This window comes from Pagrus major, chromosome 9 (assembly GCF_040436345.1).
Source record: "Pagrus major chromosome 9, Pma_NU_1.0".
Taxonomy (NCBI): Eukaryota; Metazoa; Chordata; class Actinopteri; order Spariformes; family Sparidae; genus Pagrus; species Pagrus major.
Genome location: NC_133223.1, coordinates 29,506,762 through 29,529,060, shown reverse-complemented (window position 1 = coordinate 29,529,060; position 22,299 = coordinate 29,506,762). Strand labels below are relative to the sequence as shown.

General features: G+C 41.2%; 1 protein-coding gene across 1 annotated transcript in view; it reads left to right on the top strand.

The window, feature by feature from the left end:
• col5a2a (collagen, type V, alpha 2a) overlaps window positions 1-22,299 on the top strand; it is a 46,501-nt gene that overhangs the window by 17,776 nt on the left and 6,426 nt on the right. Inside the window, exons 2-47 of the mRNA XM_073473374.1 lie at window positions 5,545-5,787; window positions 7,310-7,329; window positions 7,442-7,474; window positions 7,575-7,607; window positions 7,873-7,926; window positions 8,748-8,840; window positions 9,280-9,348; window positions 10,443-10,487; window positions 10,610-10,663; window positions 10,815-10,868; window positions 11,726-11,779; window positions 12,361-12,414; window positions 12,617-12,670; window positions 12,848-12,892; window positions 13,096-13,149; window positions 13,282-13,326; window positions 13,520-13,573; window positions 14,061-14,159; window positions 14,273-14,317; window positions 14,422-14,520; window positions 14,645-14,698; window positions 14,796-14,903; window positions 15,480-15,533; window positions 15,753-15,851; window positions 15,956-16,009; window positions 16,120-16,218; window positions 16,326-16,379; window positions 16,512-16,565; window positions 16,653-16,706; window positions 16,889-16,942; window positions 17,097-17,141; window positions 17,229-17,327; window positions 18,013-18,120; window positions 18,406-18,459; window positions 18,691-18,744; window positions 19,041-19,094; window positions 19,206-19,259; window positions 19,392-19,499; window positions 19,689-19,742; window positions 19,929-19,982; window positions 20,384-20,545; window positions 21,170-21,277; window positions 21,505-21,612; window positions 21,712-21,765; window positions 21,848-21,955; window positions 22,217-22,270. Of these exons, the coding sequence (XP_073329475.1) occupies window positions 5,545-5,787; window positions 7,310-7,329; window positions 7,442-7,474; window positions 7,575-7,607; window positions 7,873-7,926; window positions 8,748-8,840; window positions 9,280-9,348; window positions 10,443-10,487; window positions 10,610-10,663; window positions 10,815-10,868; window positions 11,726-11,779; window positions 12,361-12,414; window positions 12,617-12,670; window positions 12,848-12,892; window positions 13,096-13,149; window positions 13,282-13,326; window positions 13,520-13,573; window positions 14,061-14,159; window positions 14,273-14,317; window positions 14,422-14,520; window positions 14,645-14,698; window positions 14,796-14,903; window positions 15,480-15,533; window positions 15,753-15,851; window positions 15,956-16,009; window positions 16,120-16,218; window positions 16,326-16,379; window positions 16,512-16,565; window positions 16,653-16,706; window positions 16,889-16,942; window positions 17,097-17,141; window positions 17,229-17,327; window positions 18,013-18,120; window positions 18,406-18,459; window positions 18,691-18,744; window positions 19,041-19,094; window positions 19,206-19,259; window positions 19,392-19,499; window positions 19,689-19,742; window positions 19,929-19,982; window positions 20,384-20,545; window positions 21,170-21,277; window positions 21,505-21,612; window positions 21,712-21,765; window positions 21,848-21,955; window positions 22,217-22,270 (3,263 nt within the window). The remainder of the gene's footprint in view (window positions 1-5,544; window positions 5,788-7,309; window positions 7,330-7,441; window positions 7,475-7,574; window positions 7,608-7,872; window positions 7,927-8,747; window positions 8,841-9,279; window positions 9,349-10,442; window positions 10,488-10,609; window positions 10,664-10,814; window positions 10,869-11,725; window positions 11,780-12,360; window positions 12,415-12,616; window positions 12,671-12,847; window positions 12,893-13,095; window positions 13,150-13,281; window positions 13,327-13,519; window positions 13,574-14,060; window positions 14,160-14,272; window positions 14,318-14,421; window positions 14,521-14,644; window positions 14,699-14,795; window positions 14,904-15,479; window positions 15,534-15,752; window positions 15,852-15,955; window positions 16,010-16,119; window positions 16,219-16,325; window positions 16,380-16,511; window positions 16,566-16,652; window positions 16,707-16,888; window positions 16,943-17,096; window positions 17,142-17,228; window positions 17,328-18,012; window positions 18,121-18,405; window positions 18,460-18,690; window positions 18,745-19,040; window positions 19,095-19,205; window positions 19,260-19,391; window positions 19,500-19,688; window positions 19,743-19,928; window positions 19,983-20,383; window positions 20,546-21,169; window positions 21,278-21,504; window positions 21,613-21,711; window positions 21,766-21,847; window positions 21,956-22,216; window positions 22,271-22,299) is intronic.

Here is a 22,299-nt window from a genome sequence, read left to right as displayed (position 1 = left end):
ACTGCTTTGAAATGTTGTCAGTTACTGAATTACTGAATTAGTGACATAACCCACTGGATTACAAAGAATGGATCCTAATCTGAATACTGTTGGATTACCTCGAAATCAAACAAAAAAATGGACGCAGCCACAAAAATTCTGTCAGCTCTGCAAATATTTTTCTCGCCAGAACAAATGTTGGCAATGAAAGTTTCTACAAACCACAGATGTGTTGAAACTTAATATTTCTTCTGGTTCACATTTAAATTTTCTGTTTTAACAGTACTATGCTTGCAGTCTGGTTAGATTTAGGCACAAAAAACACTTGGTCAGGGTTAGGAAAACACAATGCTTGGCTTCACAAACGCCGCTGGAAATATCCCAATGTCTTGTCAGAAATGTTCCAGTTTAATGGGCACAAACATGACAGTAAATGTCCCGACGACTCCTCATAAATGTCAGACTTTGTCGCCGCAGACATGAATGGAAATGTCTTAATAGCTTGTTAAAAACACTGGATTTTGTTGCCACAGTCACAGAACGAAAGGTCTTGATTTCTCTTTGGAAACATTCTGTTTTTTTACAACAGAGATGGGATGGAAATGTCCCGATGTCGAGACAAAAACATCTGGTTTAGTAGCCACCAACATGGCTGTAGATGTCCCACCGTCTTGTCAAAAACACATGGTTTTGTTGCCAAAAATATGGCGGAAAATGTCCCGATGTCTCGTTACAAACTCCCAGTTTAGTAGCCACAAACACGGCTGGAAATGTCTTGATGTCTTGCCGTAAAATTCTGGTTTTGTCACCACAAACACAGGTGGTGATGTCCTGACACCTCATCATAAATGTCTGTTTTGTTGCCACAAACACGGTCGGGAATGTCCCGACTTTATATATATATATATACATATCCAGTTTTATTATCACAAACATAACAGTAAATGTCCTGATGTCTAGTCAAAAATATCCGTTTTTGGCACCTTAAACACAGATGGAAATGTCCCGACATCTTGTTAACATCAACCACTTTTGTTGCCACAATCATGGCTGACGTATCGTCAAAGATATCAGGTTTTGTTGCACCAAAATATGACAGTAAACATCTTGATGTGTTGTCATAAATTATCAGTTTTGCCACCGCAATCATGGCTGGAAAAATATCCTGGCGTCTCGTTAAAGATATCCAGTGGTTTCACACTTACAAATGTTGAAACACAGTCTTGAACAGCAGTCTCTGGCTTGGCAGGGTTCACGCTCAGCTGATAATGCCATCATCTTCCCCTCCAAACCACAAAATGAAAGTCAGCTCTTATACGAATGTCATATGACACGTGAGTGGAAATGTAGAAATAAATATGACGAACAAATTTGCAAGTATCTGTGGTTTGCAGGAACATTCATCTTCAGGCGCAATCAGAAACGTGATCAAGTAATGCTCAACGCTGCAACTGTAATTTGATTACACAGATTCTCAAATGTAATCTGGTCTGATAATAGTTCCGTGTAATTGCAATCCAACCCTGGCATTATCTTTCTGAAGATTAGACATCAGTTCGAGGTCTGCTCTTGGACACAGTCATCTCTTTTTTCTTCTAAAAGGAAATGAGAATTCCAGTTTAATGTGACTCATTGTTTCCATCAGGTCATTTTTTTCTAACCCCTCCACTTGTGGCTGCAGTAGATTCTCCCCATAGACAGCGTGTTATGAGTATTTCCATCTTAGCCAGGGAAAATCCATAAACCATCTACTGTTTTTTTTTTTTCCTGCTCTCATTTGCCAGCTTCATCACGTTTTGTGGCGAGGCATAAAGTAGTTTTCCCAACTCTCGTGGTTTGGGATGCGTTCCACGACTTCTTTTGTTATCTGGCTGGTGTCTGGTGGAGCTGTTACTGAACGATAGGCACAGAGCAGACACGTGAGTCATGTCGGAGACCTCCAGACTCCATGTTTTAAAAAACCAGGAGAGGAAACCGTCTGCCCCCCTTAGCTGACTAGTGGAAAAACCAGATCAAGCAGTCACCCGTCTGAAGGGGAGCATGCCTTTGCACCGTTGTCACGATTTAAACCGTGCATTTATGGCGTCTGTGGAAAAGTGTGGAAGCTGCAATGAATTAGCTGAGAGGAGGGGAAAAAGTGAACGTCCCCCTCCTCCTCCTCCTCCTCCTCCTCCTCCTCAAGGCTTGTGGTGGGCTTTTTTTTAAAACCACACTTCTCTCCCAGTGAATTTCAAACCCTCCCGACATGCAGTGTTTGAAATCTCTCAAAACCCAACAGGAAAAATCGCTCTCCAGCTATGCGGCTCTGCCAGACATCCCCCGGTGTGACGTTTTTTTTTATGCTTCAGCAGTGAAAAGACTGTAACCGTGAAGATAACCTGAATGAGATCTAAACAAGAGATAGCATGTTGGGGCAATTCAAATCCAGTCAAGCATTTCTGAGGGAACACCTCACATTGTTCTTGTGAAAATAGATCAGTGGAGTAAAAAAAAATGACTTTGCTCTCCAGAAATAAGATTCACAGCTTCAGTGATTCCAAACAAATCTCTGCAAATGAAGAAAAATACACTCGTTCCACGGAAAGCTGGCTTTTATTTTTGAAAGACCATGAAATTAGACAGCGAGAAGTTCCTGGCTGTTAAAGGCGGGAAGTCATTTTTCTGAAATATGCTGCATGTTTTATATTTTCACATACTTTGCAGCTGACAGAACACGGCCGGGCTGAGAAAAAGTGTACCTGGTGGGATGTGTTTTCTTGTTTCAGTGTTGATCTCCCAAAACATACACAGATAAAAGCTGCAGTCGTCAGCCAACACAGCTGGTCGGGAGATTAAAAAGTTCAAGTGTGACTGCTGTTGTTTGTCAAAGAGTTATTTACAGCTTCTCTGTGTGTTAATATGTACAGTTAATGTGAGCCAAGTAAGGAGCCATAATTCTTTAAAATGTAATATATTCACACTTTGTCCAACAATGTGTAAAAAATACTTTAAACAGAAATTGTTTATTTTCATCATTATGAGCACCGTCAACGTGCATGACAGATTTCACACTAGCTTAAATATGTAGCATACTTACAATATCTGTGTATTTGAAAAGAAAAGACAAATCAATAAACAAAACTGGAAGGAAAAGGCAAAATAATAAAAACACACACCATATACATAAAAATCCTGATTTGATTCTGTATTTTTATGTTCCTGTTTGTCTTCCATACTATTGTCTGAGGTATTACCCAAATCACAGCTACTCATACTTGTGAGATTAGATGTAATGACCTTAAGAGCGTCTGATTACACGGTTGCATCCGTGCAGCACCGGAGTTTACTTTAATCTGAGGTATTCCAGAGGTTCCAGTTACGTCTTGTTAAGGCAAGTTGAAATGCAATCTACCACTCAGATTGTCATTTATCTTTATGTCAGCTTTGCTTTGAACTTGTACCAAGATTTTTTCTGCATGCAGTAGAGGCCCTTCACTTCACCACTGAATACTGGATCTATGAACAGTGTTTATATCTCCTTCCTGTCTGTCCTCGTTTCTTTATATTTTATTTCTTGGAGGGCCTGGGTCGTTTTTGGAAATCACCTTTTTCTCTTGTTTTCTAAGAGCACCTGACGATGTTTTCCTATATTGTGTTAAAAAGAGCAACTGGTCAAGTTTTTTCTTCATTTAAAAGAAGTTATTGAAGCATTCAGTGGGTGGTGGTGGAGGCTGCTTTGCTCTCTGACAGTCTGTTTTTTGTTGCTGCTACCAAATCTATTGCTGCTGCTTTCGTTAAGGCTTGTTGCATTGCAACATTTTTATTATAATCTTTCAAATATTCTGCCTTTCATCGTTTCTTTTCATGTAACTCAAGACAGAAAATGCAGTTGATGATACGTATTAATGTAAAAATTGAATATCAGCTGTCACACTTTTATTGATCAGGCTTTAACCCACACCATGCCACACTGTAGGTGATATCATTGTAGTAAAGTGGAGCTCAGTATGCTTAAATATGTGTTAATACTGCAAATAAAGTTGTTTCTGATTCTGATCACTGCTTCAACGTCTTAAAATGTGTTTGCAGGTCTTCTGGTTACAGTTGACTGATTTAGTAGTCAGTATTGTGATAAGTGGGCTGACGCTCTGAATCGTCCTCTTGCACTCTGCTCTTTTCATTCGGCTCTCTAATGAAATGTAAACAACTGCCAAGTATTATTCACAGCCGCTGCCTTCCAGGCACGTCTTAATACAAATGTAAATAGGGGACTGAGCTGTGTTAAAACATGTTGTCCTGCTGCAGGAGGCCTCAGCAGAAGTCGACCTGCACTCTTACCTGACTGTTGCCGCTCTTTGACTTTATTTTTGATAATCCAGAGTGTTCAGGTTGTGATAATGCTCTCCCACCCTACGTCTCTTGGTATACGATGCTTCAACAGCAGTTAGAGCTCCTCTTTGCAACTTAACCTGAGTTACCTGCAGTCTGAAGTACAGAGCTGCCACCTGCTGTTTGTATCGGGAACAGGTGAAGGCTCTGCAGACCTGAGAGAGGTGGGCTACATACAGGATTCATGTTAAAGCCAGGCACGACACACACCAGCCTACTTCTCCATTCATCTCCATATATGTTGGAGAAGATGGATTTAGCCATTTCTAAATATTTTCTAGTGTGTGGCGTTAGGATTACTGCATTAGGTTAATGGGTAAGAACACACTAGAAGTCAACAGTTGCTTCCCAGGTGGCTGCAGGTTTTCTCTTTTCTGAACGTGAGTCAAGTTTTTTGAGACGCTGCCTCAGGAGGAAATGATGTCATGTCTAACAGCTGGAGACATCGCTACAACAAACCTTTTCCAGACCTCTTTCCTCTCACCGTGTGTGCAGAATATGGTGGTAAAACCTCGTTTCATTGAGCAGCATAGAGAAAGTATAAGTTGTTGTAGCGTCCTGCGTGTTTCTCCTTCCTCAGTTTAGATTGTTTGAATTAATTAGGGCTCTTACCTGGAGGGAAGAGCAGCTGTTGAGCGTTCACACCCGATGTCTTAGCATTAAAAATGTATCGTGATTTCTTTGGCAATCATAACGCCCTGCGGTATTATCAAACAGGAAAGTAACTCGGAGACGATTCCCCCCTTTAGGCAGCTGCGTTAAGGGGGGAATAAATGAATTTCCTGCAGTGTGGAGGCTTAGTGGTTCATCCTGTTGCCTCTGGAAGAGCATTAGGGTGAATATGTTGACCCCATGACCTTTAATTCTTGTGCAGTGCAGACTAGGACAGGCCTCAGCTCCCGTGTGAGCCTTAAGAGAAAATGAAAACAGGAAAGAGAGGATGGATGATTGCATTTTGTATTCTTTACATTTGAAGAAAATGTGATTTCTACACTTATCTTACATTTGCATTAGTGAAATTGTTTGACAAGCTGAGTATGGACCCCAGAAGGTAGTTTCATACATTCATAATAAAGAACAGGTGTGTTTCTCAGGTGTTCATTAGATTTTTAAAAAAAGTTTGTATTTCTCTTAATTGAATTGGCCCTCTATTAGATCAATTAAAGAGTGTCCCCCTCCCATGTTTTGTGTCCCCAGGAGATGACGCGGGCTGCACGGCGGACGGACAGACGTACACCAACAGGGACATCTGGAAGCCGGAGCCATGCCGGATCTGTGTTTGTGACAACGGCCAGGTCCTCTGCGACGAGATCCAGTGCGATGAGCTGACTAACTGCGATAAGATGGTCATCCCCGATGGAGAGTGCTGCCCCGTCTGTCAGACCGATTCACCCAGCACCGGCGGCGGCGGCGGCGGTGGCGGCGGCGGCGGCACTTTCGGTGAGCTGACGGCCGCTTCATGTGAACGTTCGTCCGGGTGAGGTGTTGGGGAAGCGTGCCCCCCTTCGCTAAGCCCCGCCCCCACTTCCCCGTGGTTACTGTTGCTATGCCCCGCCCCCACTTCCCCGTGGTTACTGTTGCTATGCGTGTCAAGCTTCGACATGTCAAGATGGCGTTCTCAGGGAAAAAACAAGGAGAGATATATTGTGAAGGAAATAAGAGTTAATTTGTGGAGTTTCAGCTCTGAAAAGCAGAGAGAAGCGGACAGACAGGGGCTACAACATGCACATGAGAGCTGCTTTCAATACGGGCTAATTTTGTCCGAGTGGAGAAGTCTAATGTGAATAAAAATGGCGTTATAAGAAGGAAAAGTTCACCGGTCACAACAAAAGCAGCAGGATCACTAATGTTAACTAGTTACACCTCGACAACTTATGTGCAGGCAAACAGGAACAGCAGTGTTCTTATACAGCAGGGTAAGTCAGTATTTGGTTTTATTTTAAGCTAACTGTTAGCTAATTATAGCTCCCCATAGCTTCCATTAGCCCTATCTAACTATGTTTTAGCTCATTGCTAGCAAAAGTAAATATCCCGCCTTTCCACCCAGGTTAACTTAAGATTACAACAAAAGTAACTTATAGGCACACTAATGTTAACTATATTATGACAAGTCATGAGCAGGCAAACACACAGTATACAGCAACAGCTATGTTCTCATACAGCAGGGTAAGTCAATATTTGGTTTTATTTTAAGCTAACGGTTAGCTGGTTATGAGTCCCTATAGCCTCCATAAGCCCTATCTAACATTTGTTTAAGCTCAGTGCTGGCAAAACTACTATTAACCTATGTTAACTTCAAATTAAAACAAAAGTAACCCACCGACTAATAAATATTCCAGCTGTCTTTGTTTGCTAAGAACTGTGCTGGCTTCAGAAAAGCAAAATAAACAACAGCCCCTCTAAACTTTGAGGACATCAGCTGTCAGAAGTGCAGGTTTCATAATGATATACAGTGTTTTGACATTTTCCCTTGTTCTGATAGCTGGAAAGGCCTCATGTGCCTAGTTATGGTTGCTAACGTACAGTAGGACTGGACAGTGGCCATTCGAGACAGGGGCACAATCATCAAGACTTCACATAACCATTTTTTTTTACAGTGAGCTGTAGAGCTCCAATTAAGGACAAACAATTTGGAATCAATAAGATGAATGACCTCATCACTATGAACTATGTTTAGTTTTGGCAGGTCTCCGTGTTGCCAGCGAAGTGATCTATTTATCTGTCACACAGTGAACTAATTACTGCCATTTTCAAGCTGTTGCACATCAATAGACTCGTGCTAAGAATGGGTGACATCAGGGTGATTGTGTTAATTGAGTGTTGTGCCTTTTGTTTACCTCGACTGACCTGCATAATGATGACAGATGAATCTTTTTTATAACTGCCTCCTGACACATTCACAGTTCAGTTATGATAGAATGAGCAAATAATGTAATCTTTTATGCTTTATCCCCCAATATAGGTGGGGGCAGGATCTACAAGGTAGGCAACATATTTTAATGTTAATTTTTACTACTTAAACATTTGTTTGCTGCTGTTATCACCATCGTGGAGTATGAGTTTGAACGGTTTTGTCATCTGTCTGTTTACTCAGGGTCAGAAGGGAGAACCAGGGGATGTCCCACTTGTAAGTGTTTGTTTTATATGAACCTTTTAAACAGGCCTATCATTTTTAATCAACTGTCTAAATACAGCTTATAACTCTGTGTTTGATGATATCCCTGCAGGTGACCGGTATCAGAGGCCGCCCTGGACCCATGGTGAGCATCTTGGTTGTTTGTTTTACCCATAACATCTTCTAAAAACAATTTCTGGTTTGTGAATGTTTAGCCACCTGAACTGACACTAGATGGCATAAGAGGACAGTTACCTCCTGCATAACTTCACCTTAAAAGGACTCCTGCACAATAATGGGATAGTCCTCTGAGTCACTGTGACATTTTAAGCACCCCTTTCACTAATCTGTGTGATTTCAATACCATCGCTCTCAGATTTTTATTTGTTTCGTTTTGTTTATCACAACAGGGACCTCCCGGCTCTCCAGGAGATAGAGGATCTCGAGGAAACAAAGGAAGGCCTGTACGTCACATCCACCAGTCTCTACAGACCAAAGCAGAATATTAAGACAGGAAATCAAGTTTCAGTTGATTATTACTCAAAATTCAACAAAAAGTTGAATTGAGGCTATATGGTAGCCCACAGTGTGATTGTTTTTGCCTCAAATATAGTCAGGAGTTTCTAAGCTTCATTATTTAGAGTGACATATTTATAGTTATTTTTAATTTATTAGTAAATCAAACTATTTTAGATAAATCATTATGTTTACATAATCCATTGGAAGCTCACTCCTAAAAATAGCATTCACATGAAATCTTAACTTGACTTTTTTCTTGCTGGGGTCATGAGAATGACTCCTTAATACTCCCTTTTCTGTCAAACTAGCCAAAGTGGACAAAATAAATGCAAACTGAACTGCAGTAAGGGCAACAGTCTAACAGTCAATGTATAATTTAATGTGGTAAGTTGATGTATAATGTGCTTTGCAAGCAAAAAATGTAGCAGGTTGATGAATGAATGTTCCTCTTTTGGTGGAGTTACAATCCAGTCGAGGGTGATTTATTACAACATAACCAGAAGTTTTCTGCTAATGGTTCATAAACAAAAAATTAAGCAGCATCATTTATATCAAAAGGGAACAACAGCCTGAGCAAAGTATCTCAGCTACATTGATTGATTTATTGATCAAAACTTCAGTCCTGAAGTTCTCAAAAAAAAATAAAAAATTAAAACGAGTTTTCACAGCCACAAAACAATAAATCATTGTCAGACTGACCAAAGTTATAAATGGTTTTCAAACCAGTAAATCAGCACCTCACTCTCTCTCTCTCTCTACTTTCTAGGGACTGCGGGGATCTGCAGGTTATGATGGAGAGCCTGGTGTACCAGGTCAGCCCGGTGAACCAGGACCACCAGGACACCCAACACACCCAGGAGTGAGTTGTGCATGAAGATCTCCTACATGCTGCAAACACACAGGACAGATTATTTGACCAGAGTCTTTGTTCACACACCTCAGAAACACCCATGAAACCATTTTAAACTTTGTTGTACTTTACTTTGTTGTCCTTACTCATCCAACATAAAAAGACACTGTACACTTTAGGATTTTAGGTAAATCAGAAAACTGCACTAAGTAGAAGCACAAGAAGACCAATCGTAATGTCTTACCTTAATAGTTTCACTTTATGTACGTACACTGGCACAATTTTAAGCAATTCCCCAGAATACGAGCTGTCCTTCACGTGTGTTGTTGTGCATCATTTGTATCCAGATTTTCTTTTTATTTATGCCTGTTAACATACTGAAGAACGGCCAATACATACTGATAAAACACACTGAACCTGAACCAAACGTCATCTGCTTCACCTGCAGGGTCTGGGAGCCATGGCCGGAGGATTTGATTCCAAAACAGGACCTCAAGCCATGCTCAGTGGCACAAGGGTAAGGAGACTATTTTATCTTTTAAAATGAGTTTTTTTGTATAAGAAATTTGGTGTTTACTTATCCAGTAAACACACTTTACCAGGTGGGATTTTAAAATTCCCTCAGTCTTGAACGCAGGCTTTCTGTTATAATTTTGACTGCTGAGGTGACACTGATGACATCACTGGGGTTGTTTTTTATGGCTCCCTTCAGAGCAACAGGAGACATTATACATCATTAAACAACTTTCACAGTTTGAATAGTACACAAGTAAACATCACTCGATTTATTAAATTGTTTGAGTTCTCCTTTAATCATGAATATCCTGTAATATTTCACATTTTTAGCTTGAAATGAACATGCCATGTAAAAACATTGTCTTTGAATATTGTTATAAAAGGTGCAAAAAGGTTTAGGATAGGATATAAGATGCTGTTGTTTAGCCTCTCTAAGCTAAAAGTTCCCACTTTGTAATGGTTGAAAATAATTTTTGATTTATTGCTGGAACATAAACCATCCTGTTTTTTAGTGTTATAGCTTGTCAGACTTCAGATTAAGATAAAGTTTACTCTTGTTTTAATTAGAAAGTACATTATACATTTTAATTAGCCGGTACGTGACCACAGCACTTTGGCAGACTTTTGAAATCTATCCATGCCTCTAATTTCATTACCATGAGGCAGAATAATGAACAAGAAGACAAGAAAGGATTAATGATCTGATTTCACTTGTTTGATTGTTTTTTAACAAACAGTTGGACACGGAACAGTTTGTGGTAACATTCATGTTGTTTTATAGTTTAGAGCTACATTTGGCTTTCATTAAAATAGACTTTTATAGCTTGTATTGTAGTTAAACGTCAGGAATATTTTGGTGTGCTTGAACATCAGTCAGGTGAGAAATGGACCAGTAAATAAAGGGCTATTGTTTGTGCTTTGACAGCCATTTTAACTTGGATTCATAGAGTTTCAAATGAATCCTTAGAGACTATAAATCAGTTTAGTTCTCCCGTGTATTGTTCTCATATCCCCAGTGAGCACATTTAATTATGTCCTGCCTTTAATGTGGATTAATTCTGTTCATGATTTGATTTTGCATCATGTTTGTTGTAGGGGGAGGCTGGAACAAGAGGACCTCCTGGGCCAAATGGCTCACCTGTAAGTCTTCAACAAGCTTTGACTGACACTGCACAGTAAACACTTCCTTAACGGCATTTTATACAGTTTTTATTCTTATTCATCTTTTAAATGTTTTGTCTTTTTTTCCTCCCTCCTCTAAGGGTCAAGCTGGACCTCAAGGACCTCCTGGAGATGTTGGTGATCCAGGACACATGGTATAACATAATTTCTCTGTACAGTTTGTTTGCATGTACAAATCATCAATACACATACCTGATTTTAATGTATACACACAATTTTTACTGCGATGGATTTCAGAAGGGCAGATTGTGGCTGGATGTTTTACGATCCAACTGTGTTTTTCAGGGGCCACCTGGGCAAAGAGGACCTGAGGGCCCTCCAGGGAAACCAGGTGAAGATGTAAGTCAGCTTTGGAACAAAAAAACATTTTGTCTCACTGAAAACTGCACCAGTTTTAGGTCTGTTAAACTGAAAAGGCCACAACACCAGCATTCAAGATGTTTATTGTCAATCAGGTTGTTATCAAGTACACTCAAGGTGAAATTCTTTGGTTTCTTTAGTAATTAAATATGTGTGTGTGTGTGTGTGTAAGGAATATGAATTTAAAAACAGTATACTAACAGTAAAACATAAAGATAATTGCAAAATATAAATAGCAATACAATGTATAAAAGCAGTAGAAGGTGTATAAACAACCACTCACACTGTAATTCTGTGTATCAGTACGGATGTTGTGTAAACCTGTAATCAGAAATGACTTCTTTCACAGTTTAACTGGCCTGGCTGCATTCATAGTATTGTGAAGTATAAGATCCTGGAGATGCTTGATGATTACAAGGGGGACAGATAGTATAACCATCACCCACCATCTTAATTTGACAGAAACTTGAGTCTCCCTTTAATTCAAGTACATTGTTTAACCTCATATATAGCGTTTGTCTTTGCTTTCCTTTCATGGGGTTAGTAAGACAAAATAAATTGCATAATGAAAGAATTAGTTTCTTACATAAAAAGCCAACAATGTGTGTCTGTGTTTCCAAACATCTTGATGAGTTTAACTAACACAAGTGAGAAACTTACAAAACCCTGGAACAAGCTCCAGCTCTGCACCTGCAGTATGTGATTAGAGGCTCCTTTCGTAACACAAAACCTGAGAGAAGAAATCCAAGATGTGCAATTTGGTGGCATTTAATTTAACTTTCACTACTGAACTTCTTGCAGCCAACTAAATTTGTAAATATCATGTCGTCACACAGGGAGAAGCAGGCAAAGCAGGAAACAGTGGAGAAGTTGGATTCCCTGGATCAGCGGTAAGTTTCTACCTCTTTGCCGTCATCATTTAAAGGTTCTATATACGACATTCACTGCCACTAGATGTCGCACTACAGCCCCACCACTTCAGACCAAAACAAATGGAGATGTCAGTTACACCTTCCGCTAACCAGAAACACCTGTTATATTGCTCTATTCAAAGACACCAGACTCCACTGACCCCCCCCGAAAGCCCAGTCTGCTCTGATTGGTTAGCTCTCACAGGCCTGAGCAGGCGCCACCACCCACATTTCCGCATCAGCTCTGATGCTGTTTTGCAACATCGGCTTTGTTTAGGGAAATACTGAGGGCGCTAACTGTATGGTTGTGACATCATAAAGTTACAGAAGTTGTGACGGGTCGTTTTAAAGACACAGTTTCTGAATACAGGCTGTGTCAAAGAAGACATGAAGCATCACTTTTTACAGTACGGGACCTTCAATGTTCAAAATCGCACACATAACATCTTTAACTGCTAACACTGTATCTTCTGTCTCTCATTTAGATCACACAGGATACGACCCCATGATGTGTGTTTGCACATTTCACAAATATCTGAAAATGCTGTTATGTGTTTCAGGGTTCCAGAGGATTCCCAGGTACACCTGGGCCTCCTGGTCTGAAGGGTCACAGGGTGAGTTTAAACCCTTAACATGTGTGTGACATTTTTTTCCGCTCTGACTTGTCTGTTGTACCACAGTTACTTTTGAAACCTTTGAATAAAAGTTAATAAACTTCATTCAGTGTTTTTCTTCTCTTCTGCCTTTTTACTCGTTAGAGAATACATGACAAACAGAGTTTAACAGTTTTTTGTTTGATTCTGTTTTTGCTTACAGGGCCACGGTGGACTTATTGGCCAAAAAGGTGAAACTGGAGCTGTTGGATCAAAGGTATACATGAAGTCCAATTTTAAATGTTTTAGTCCATCTGTTTGTTCGATTGGTGGAACAGCTGATTTCTAGTTGGTTTAGTGAAACCTGTTTGACTAAAAGGCCTTTAAATCATCTTGCTATGTAGCTTTGCTGTCCTATTACAACTAAACAAGTACTTTTTCTGTGATTTTCTAGGGTGCTACAGGCCCCAATGGTCCAATGGGAGCACCTGGACCCATGGTAAGTTATATACTGCTTCCTTTTTTATGGTCTGACACTCATAAGTTGCTTAGAGCAGCCATACAGATTATGAGGTTTATTTAGCTAATGATCGACTGCAGTGCAAGCTATGCTGTAAATAAACCTCTGACCTTCCTAACTGTAAACTTCTGCACTGAATGGATAATGGGCAGCTGTAATTTATCACTGTCTGTGTTCAACAGGGTCCTGCTGGGATGCCAGGAGAGAGGGGACGCTCTGGACCCGGCGGTATATCGGTAAGGATAATATCACCATGCTACAGAGTAAAGACTGGTTGTATCTTTCTGATATGTGTATTTCTTCAGTGTCTGTGTTTTGCTAAAGCGTGCCTGATGTCAGTGTTTAACAGTCAAAGTTTTGTCTTTTAGGGCAAGCGTGGTTCCCCTGGTAACCTCGGAAAGCCTGGTCCAATGGTAAGTCACCATTCAAGATGTGTTATCCTTGGCGATTTACTGTACAGTTTACTGACCTTCTGACATAGTTTAGCATGTACACTCATGTAAAGGTGAATCTGGGTGGAAACTGGATGCATATTTGTACCTTTGTCTGGTGAATGCTCTTTTCCAGTGTTTAATGCTAATAATTGTATTGTTGTTGGTTTAACAGGGTCCTTTGGGTCTCAGTGGCTCACCTGGTTATCCAGGAACCCCAGGAATGAAGGTACAGCAAACAACACCTAACAAGAAGGCACTGTTCCTTCTGCTATTGGCTCTTGTTGTTGAGCTCTTTTTAATGGAAAGGGAATCATTTTCCATGAACAAATCACCATTAATTGTCTCATTTACGATGTTTTCTGTCATATAAACTATTACCATCTGCTATACACAAAGCAGGAGTTTTCTCTGAGACTGTGGGCCTCCCCTCAGACAAAGCTTGGGAAAAAGGCGCCCCCTCACCCACCCTTTGTTTAGTTTAGCTCAATTCCTTTTGGGATCATGCTTATGTTATTTGATCCCATACATACACTGAACAAATGAGCCAAGATAGCCTAATATTGCTGTTTGACGTAACATCAGACGACACCAAATGCTTAAAAAAAGGGTCTGTCCTTAGGCATTTAGTAGTGTCAGACTAAGCTGCCATTGTTGCAATTGTATCAGTGTCACATTTTTGTATATTAACTGTACTTGGTGACTGTCTTCCTCAGGGACAACCTGGCCCAACAGGAGTCCGGGGTCCAGAGGGTCCACAGGGACAGAGAGGAGAGACTGGTCACCTGGGCAGAGCTGGACCAGTTGGCCAAAGGGTTAATTTCTTACTTTCATTTACAGCATATCAATCAGGAAGTTATTCACATATCAACATGCTCCTCAGTGCGCTGCATTCATGCTCTAATTGGATATTTTTTTGTGTTTCAAGGGACCCCTGGGTACAGATGGTGGCACAGGTACCAAAGGACCAGTGGTATGTAAAGATGTCTAATTTAAATGTTTTACTCCCTGTTCGTGATCGGGATACGCAAAAGTCAGAGGGTAACTGACTCAACTGACTCTTCTGCCTCTTCACAGGGTAATCTTGGTCCACAAGGTCCAGGCGGACATCTTGGACCTCCTGGCCCACCAGGACCTCAGGGAAGCACCGGTCAGCCTGGTATCAAAGGACAACTGGTAAAATTTTGAAAATTCTGGCTTTATTATTGCTGTAATCATTTTTTTTTTCATATACTAAATAAAAAGTGGCAAATGCATGATGTGCGGGAGACTCATAGGTTTGTGTTTTTTTGTGTTACAGGGAGATGTTGGTGTTCCAGGATTTAAAGGAGAAGCTGGACCCAAAGGAGAATCTGTAAGCTTCAGTTACATCTAGTTTCTTCATTTTTTTCTAATTGAATAGGTAACACTTGGCTTCACAGCATTTTCTGGATTGTGTGTCAACTTTCTAGGGTCCATCAGGCTCCCAGGGAGTGATTGGACCTCAGGGTGAAGAAGGAAAGCGAGGACAGCGTGGAGACCCTGGCTCTGTGGGCCCTCACGGTCCCGTCGGCGAGAGAGTAAGTCAGCATTCTGCCTCCTATTCTAACTTTCATCACAGAGCTGCACTTTAATGACAAGGTTCATCTCAGTAAATGAGAGAAAAAAAGTGATTAGTTTGAGGGAAAAAAACGAGGGACACAGTGAAACACTTTTGGACAATTAGTGCGTGAAATTGGAAATACTCCCATTTATGCACGCGATATATTAACTCATGGAAAATGGTTTACTCCGTGGGCTCAAAGCAAGAAGATCACGGGTTTGAATCCCAGGCAGCTGCAGCTTTTGTGCAAGGAGTCTGCATGTTCTTCACGTCTGTGTGGGTTTCCTGTCACAGTCCGAAAGTTAGGTGAACTGGAGAATCTAAATTGTCCGTAGATTGGCAGCTCAGTGTCTCTGCACAAAACAAAGCAAGTGTAGAAGATGGATAATCTGTGGTTTTCCCTGTTGTATCTGGTAGAAACATCAAGATGTAAAATGTTCTGTTCAGTGCAGACTTTGTGTTCTCTATTCATCTGGTCATATTAATTTGTTACCCATCTTTTGTGTAAGAAAACTATGAGCATGATGAATCTAACTCATGATCTGTTTTTCAGGGATCTCCTGGTAACAGAGGATTCCCTGGTGCTGATGGGTTGCCAGGACCTAAGGTACAGTATATTTTAGACATATTTTCATGACATATTGGTCTAATAATGTATATTATATGAATGATTCAAACAGATAAAGCGATATGTGATTATAATAGCTGATATTTGTGGCTTATTGCCAGGTGTTACCAGAGTTTATGTTGTGGGTGTTTAGTTTGGCTCTCACACATTTCATTCAGAAAGAAACTGTAAGAGTTCTCATCATTTCTCTTTCTAAAGGGTGCTCTAGGAGATCGTGGAACATCTGGCCCACCAGGACCAAAAGGTTCTCTAGGAGATCCTGGGCGTACAGGAGAACCTGGTCTACCAGGTGCAAGGGTAACACTGAAGAGCTTTGCATTCTACTTTATCATTACATACACTCTGTTTATTTCTGTACCCATACTTCCATTTCTCACATTTTTCCTCCCTTTCTCTTCAAGGGTCTTACTGGTACCCCTGGAGTCCAGGGAGCAGAGGGCAAGCCAGGACCACTGGTGTGTTATAGTGTGCAATAACATTCACAATTAGCCATTAGAGTTAACTTCAATGTAATGGTGAATTATAAGAAAATTACTGAGTCAAAGTGTGGTTCTTCTTTGTTCAGGGTGCCCCAGGTGAAGATGGTCGTCCAGGCCCTGCAGGGTCGATTGGAAACAGAGGGCCCGCAGGAATCATGGGAGTGTCAGGCCCCAAGGGCTTCAATGTAAGGCTGAAGAGACTCTGAACTTTGCATTAATTTGCAGTGTCAGGTTAGACCGTTAATCTTCTGTTCGGTTTCTAAACTCAAAACATGTTCTCTTCCACTCGTAGGGTGACCCAGGAAAGACAGGTGAACAAGGATCTGCAGGAGTGGCAGGTCAAAGAGTGAGTACCGTGTTCCTCAGTGATTGAAGTCATAAGTTAATTCAAAGTTACCTAAAGGCCTCACACACCTTCAGGAAGCTGAGTTGCCAGATGTCTAATAGTCAGGTTTGTTAACTGTCACTTTGTCTTCAGGGTCCTCCTGGAAAAGATGGAGAAGTTGGCCCTGCTGGTCCCCCTGGCCCCTCTGTAAGTGTGATTTCTCTCTTGCATTATTTGTATTTTTACTGCTGCCATCACCACAAATAATTGAGACATTACTTTCTGCTCCCAAAGGGTGTCGCAGGAGACAGAGGAGAGCAGGGACCTCCAGGTGTAAATGGATTCCAGGTGTGTAATTGTTTTGGGTTTTTAGTAAAATATGAGAATGTTTCAAAAAGTGAACAAAAACTAACTAAATAGAACTGATGTGAGAAGACGTGTTCTTTTATTTTATTATTTTATTTTATTAAACCTCAGTCCGTGTTGAAGAAATTCACTGATGCCCATATTCGACTGTCTTGTGTTCTTAGGGTTTGCCTGGAAATCAAGGACCTCCCGGAGAACCTGGAAAACCTGGTGACCTTGTGAGTGTGACAAAAACTATAAATGCTTCTTCGGTTTAAATTAGCCTTGATTCAAGCACATGAAAATTATTTTAAGTGTCATTTTGTGAGCTTGATAGTGATCAGAATTCAGATTTTACTGGGAATTAACAACACCATCGTTTCTGTCTTTCAGGGTGTTCCTGGAGAGGTCGGTGCTGTGGGAGCAATTGGACCAAGGGTAGGTGAAATTCACTATGCTAAAATTATTTTGGTGGTTGGTAAAGGTGAACACCTTTGACTGAAACTAATGATTTTTCTTCTCCAGGGAGAGCGTGGAATTCCTGGAGAGAGAGGAGAACTTGGTTCAGTTGGTCTACAGGGACCTAAGGGTATCCCTGGTGCACCTGGTCCAGATGGGCCAAAGGTACAGTACTGAGACATCACCACCTATATGTACAGAACATTTTTACAGATACAGTTAAACTGTCAGTGCACGACTTTCGTTGCCCCCTTCTGGCAGTCAGAGTAATTACAAAAACACTGTTGATGTGCTTATGACACCATCATGCTCCTAGTTGCTGTAGGGTTAGGGTTAGGGTTAGGGCTCCCTTCTTCAGCTCTGGCAAACCAGTCTTTGCTGGTTGACTTAAAACACATTGGCACCAGGGCAGGAAAGGCACCACTGACTCCAGCTTCAGATTTAAAAAAAACTCTGGTATGCTGTGACATACAGAGGTATTAATCTGGCAGTGACTGAATCAGCATTGTGTGAACTTGTTTGGCAAAAGCTTGAATGTAACGGACGTTCATTTATAAGTAAAAGTCCCGCACTGCATCTTGAAATGAGATACGACCGAGTGGCTGCATTTACATGGAGCCTAATCTTACAATTAGAGTTGTTTTAAAAGCCCAAGCAGAATAAAAATGGTCCATATAAACACCTCAGTCAGAATAAACAGGCCCAAACTGAACAGAATTTTTAATTGTTTGCAGACATTTTTCATAAATCGACCATAATAAAAAGTGTCCCATGTAAAAGATGTAATCTGATTATTTGACTGATACATGTAACCACTAGCGTGCTGAACTTGGTGTTTTTGTCCCTGAAGGGCAGTCCTGGTCCTCCTGGTGCACTCGGTGACATGGGTCCTCCAGGTCTTCAGGGAATGCCGGGAGAGAGGGGAATCTCTGGCCCTCCTGGGCCTAAAGGTGACAGAGTAAGTTCATCATCATCGTCTTTCTTTTATGGTGTTAATTTATGTTTTATAGTACGCATGAAAAGTAATAACAATAAATATAATTGACTACAGAATGGGTTTATTAAAGTGGTTGCAAAAATCATTATCAATTAGTTCAAGAGGGAATGTGCTCTCGTAATGTTTGTTCTCAAGATGCAATTAGTCTAAGCTGTCGGTCCACGTCTGAGTTCAAACTGAACCATTTTGAGTGCCACGCACAGTAAACAAAGGAGCCTTACACCATTTTTGCTGTCTTTTGTATAGGGCACAATTGGTGAGAAAGGATCAGAAGGTACAGCTGGAAATGATGGCGCAAGAGTAAGTAAAATACCTTCCACTCACTCAAACATGTTTTGTCCCAGTGAAACCATGAACAAGGAAGTTAAAATGACACTTGTAAGACTAAAACAAACTGATAATGTGTGAGCGCAAATTCGAGACTTGTCCCAGCTCGTTCAAAGAAATGTGTCCACTGACTTGACTGCACAAGTTATTGTGACGAGCAATGATGAGCGGAGATCCCCAACCACGTTTGTTTCCTGTCAACAGGGAGCTCCAGGCCCTGTTGGCCCAGTAGGATCTGCAGGACCCAGTGGTGAGAAGGTAGAGTATTTCTTATCTTTCTGACATACATTAAGAGGCTGATACTCACATCACAATGATTCCAGGTTATGAAAAGTTCTGTTTTAGGGAAGTTTCAGTCCCCAGGATGCACTATGCCTTGAAGCCTTCTGCTTCTTATTTTCATGGATGTATTTGATAGTCTCTTCTAGCTTGTGAAGGAGAGTTTTCTGCTTAAATTGCCTATGCAAACATAAGAATACTGGATTTATGGGAAGGCACAGGCTCAATGCATGGGTGTGGAATTTATTAACAGCAAACGTGTGACATCTTTGCAGGGAGAACCTGGACCCAAAGGACCACATGGACCCCCAGGATCCAGAGGAGGACCAGTGAGTAAACCTTTTCAACTTGTACATGAATCTATTTAGACCATGCATGATACAGAATGATTGTTCATCATTAGTGTGTTTCTAAATAACATATATATTTTCCTGTGACAGGGATCAAGAGGTGACCCTGGCCCGATTGGTGCTGTCGGATTTGCTGGAACTCTTGTAAGTATCATTCATCGTCACGTTGTATTTTATTTCCTGAAAAACATTTCTGGCTCAGGGGCTGAGGGGAAAGTGATGGCAGATTTAACTAGATTTGATGTATTCTTTACAATATTGTTAACATTTTTACAGGGTCCTGATGGCCAACCTGGAGTCAAGGGAGAGGTTGGAGAACCAGGCCAGAAAGGAGACGCTGGATCACCAGGACCTCAAGGCTTAGCTGGTGCTCACGGACCTCCCGTGAGTTGCACCAGAGACACTAGATGAAAACGTCTCTTGATAAAATTGTTTCAAAAGTAGTTTGCTGACACATTTTTATGCTGGCTAACACTTGATATTCTGAATGGTACTGTATGTCTTCAAAGTCCCAGAGATGTTAGCTTTATGCTGCTAATAGCTGCTTTTCTAACAAAGTTTTTTTACTTGTAGGGGCCAAGTGGTGTTGCTGGACTGAAAGGCGGAAGAGGAACACAGGGTGCACCAGTAAGACCATTTTATAATTCATATGATCGTTGACATTAGACAGAAAAGGTATTTCACTCCTGACTCAAGCCATCTCATGCACAGTTTAATATCTAATGGGTTTGAATACACGGTACATAATGCTTTCTGTTATACGACTTGTAAACCAGAATCTGACTACGTTGTGTATTATTCTTCTTTCTCCAGGGCCCCACTGGTTTCCCAGGATCTGCAGGAAGAGTTGGCCCACCCGGCCCAACTGTAAGTACTCCCCCGAGTTTGTATGAAAGTTAGGGTAACCGCAAGTTAATACATTGTTTTATATTAGCTCAGCCAGGTTATCCAGAATGGCAAGTCTACAGAATTTGAAATGAAATTCTTTGTGAAGCAGACCTAAGTTTTGTCATCTGACAGCATTTGAAAACTTGTAGAGGAGCTGGTTATCTTCAACTCTCAAAAACAAAACAGTCCAACTGTCATAAACACTTTATACAACACTCAGCCAGCAGGTGTGCAGAGGTGTGAACGGTGTCTCACCCTGTGTGGCCCTTTGGAAGGTCCAAACATGCATGCTGTGTAAACTCTTTCATTTTAAACATTGCGAGACCTTAATGCTATACATCTGCATGCATCTATCTCACGACCACCTCCACTCCTGACAGGGTCCACTTGGAGAACCCGGACCCCTTGGACCTCCTGGGAAAGAGGGTCCTGCTGGTCTTCGTGGAGACCATGGATCCCCTGGAAGACAAGGAGAGAGAGGACCAGCTGGACCACCCGGCAGCCCAGGAGACAAAGGAGACTCTGGAGAAGACGGACCCACGGTAAAGTGATGTTATTGTTAAGGCGTTAGATTTTAGCTGCCAGATTGACAAACACCTAAACACACACACACAAGTGCATCACACTCCTGGGAGTCCCATTCCCCGAGTTGTGATGCAAAACAAGAGAAAGTCAACCAAACCATCAACCAAATACTCTTTTTTGTGCCATGTTTCTGCACATATGACTACAAACTATGCAACTTATGTACCAACATTTTCACAGAATTTCTGAGTTGTTGTTCTGACTTGAGGAGGCATTCATGTAAAGTCAGGAACTAATTGTTTTGATTATTCAGACACCACATGAATGAGTATTTAGTTTCTGTTGCACCTACTTTAAACGACAAAACTGCAATGTCATCACAGTACCACTATTTAAATTGATTAACCATATTGCTCTGTACTGTAGCTATTGCAGTAAAACAATTTAATATGAAGTTATAATCAACAAATGGAGAAAGTGTTTCAATTAAACTAAATTAAACTAACTTTTTTTTATTTCCTAGGTATATTATTTCATCGTGAACACAAATTGATTTGAAATAAGTTGTACAGTTGTTGGCCAGTGTGCCATTAATCCTCAGTATTTCATCTAAACTTCCTGTTTCGTTTTGTCGGCTTCAGGGTCCTGATGGTCCTCCAGGCCCAGCTGGAACTACAGGACAGAGAGGCATTGTGGGTCTTCCTGGTCAGAGAGGAGAGCGCGGGATGCCAGGCCTGCCAGGACCAGCGGTCTGTATCATTAAGTCCCGATTCTACTGCACATGAGTCTTTTTCCTCATCTCATCTGTCGCCTCAGAGTTTGAACATGAATCACATTAAACCTCTAACTTCTTCTTTAATTAGTAAGTTTTATCTCAGTGCTTTCATAGTGTACTGTATACTCATTTTGATAAGTGTGTGTTCTGTGGAATGATCCTTTAAGTGCTGCATTCTGAGTTGCCCGTTTCTTTTTTTAGGGACCACCAGGAAAACAGGGTTCTGCAGGTCAGTCTGGAGACAAAGGACCCCCAGGTCCAGTTGGTGTTCCTGGTGCTAATGGACCTCGTGGTGATCCTGGTCCTGATGTAAGCACAAGTTTTATATTAATAAATAATAAATAATATATCACTCGAATTAGTCTGTAATGTTTACAGTCATCTTAATGTTTTCTGTCTGGTCCTCAGGGCCCTGCAGGATCTGATGGCCCACCAGGCAAAGACGGTGTTCTTGGACAAAGAGTAAGAGACACAGAGAATGAAAATGTGATCCTTGTGTAGTTTTACATGATGCATGTAACTGACGGGTGTTAATTTTTTCCAGGGAGACAGAGGAGATTCTGGCCCAGAAGGTTTGGTTGGTCCTCAGGGACTCCCTGGCCCTCCAGGTCCTGTTGGTGCACCGGGTGGCCCTGGAAGGAGAGGAGACGCTGTAAGCGGACCTTTTTCCCCTCTGTTTCTCATCTCTGTGTTAGTTGTTAGTCTATCAGCAGGATACAGGACTGAAATAACAGTTTTACACTGCGAACATATGATTTGATTTAAGCCCAGAGGGCATGTTGGAACAAGAGTCAAGTTAATATTAAATGATAGAGATGATGTGTTTGGGTGTAACAAGGAGTTGGAGAGTTTTTCTGTGCTGGCAGAGGTCTTTGTTCCCTGAGGGCTTTCTAACCATTTGACCTATTTTCAGGGCTCCAGAGGACCTGTTGGCCCACCTGGCTCAGCTGGAAAGAGAGGATTAGTGGTGAGTCACCAACTGAGACCTTTTAGTGG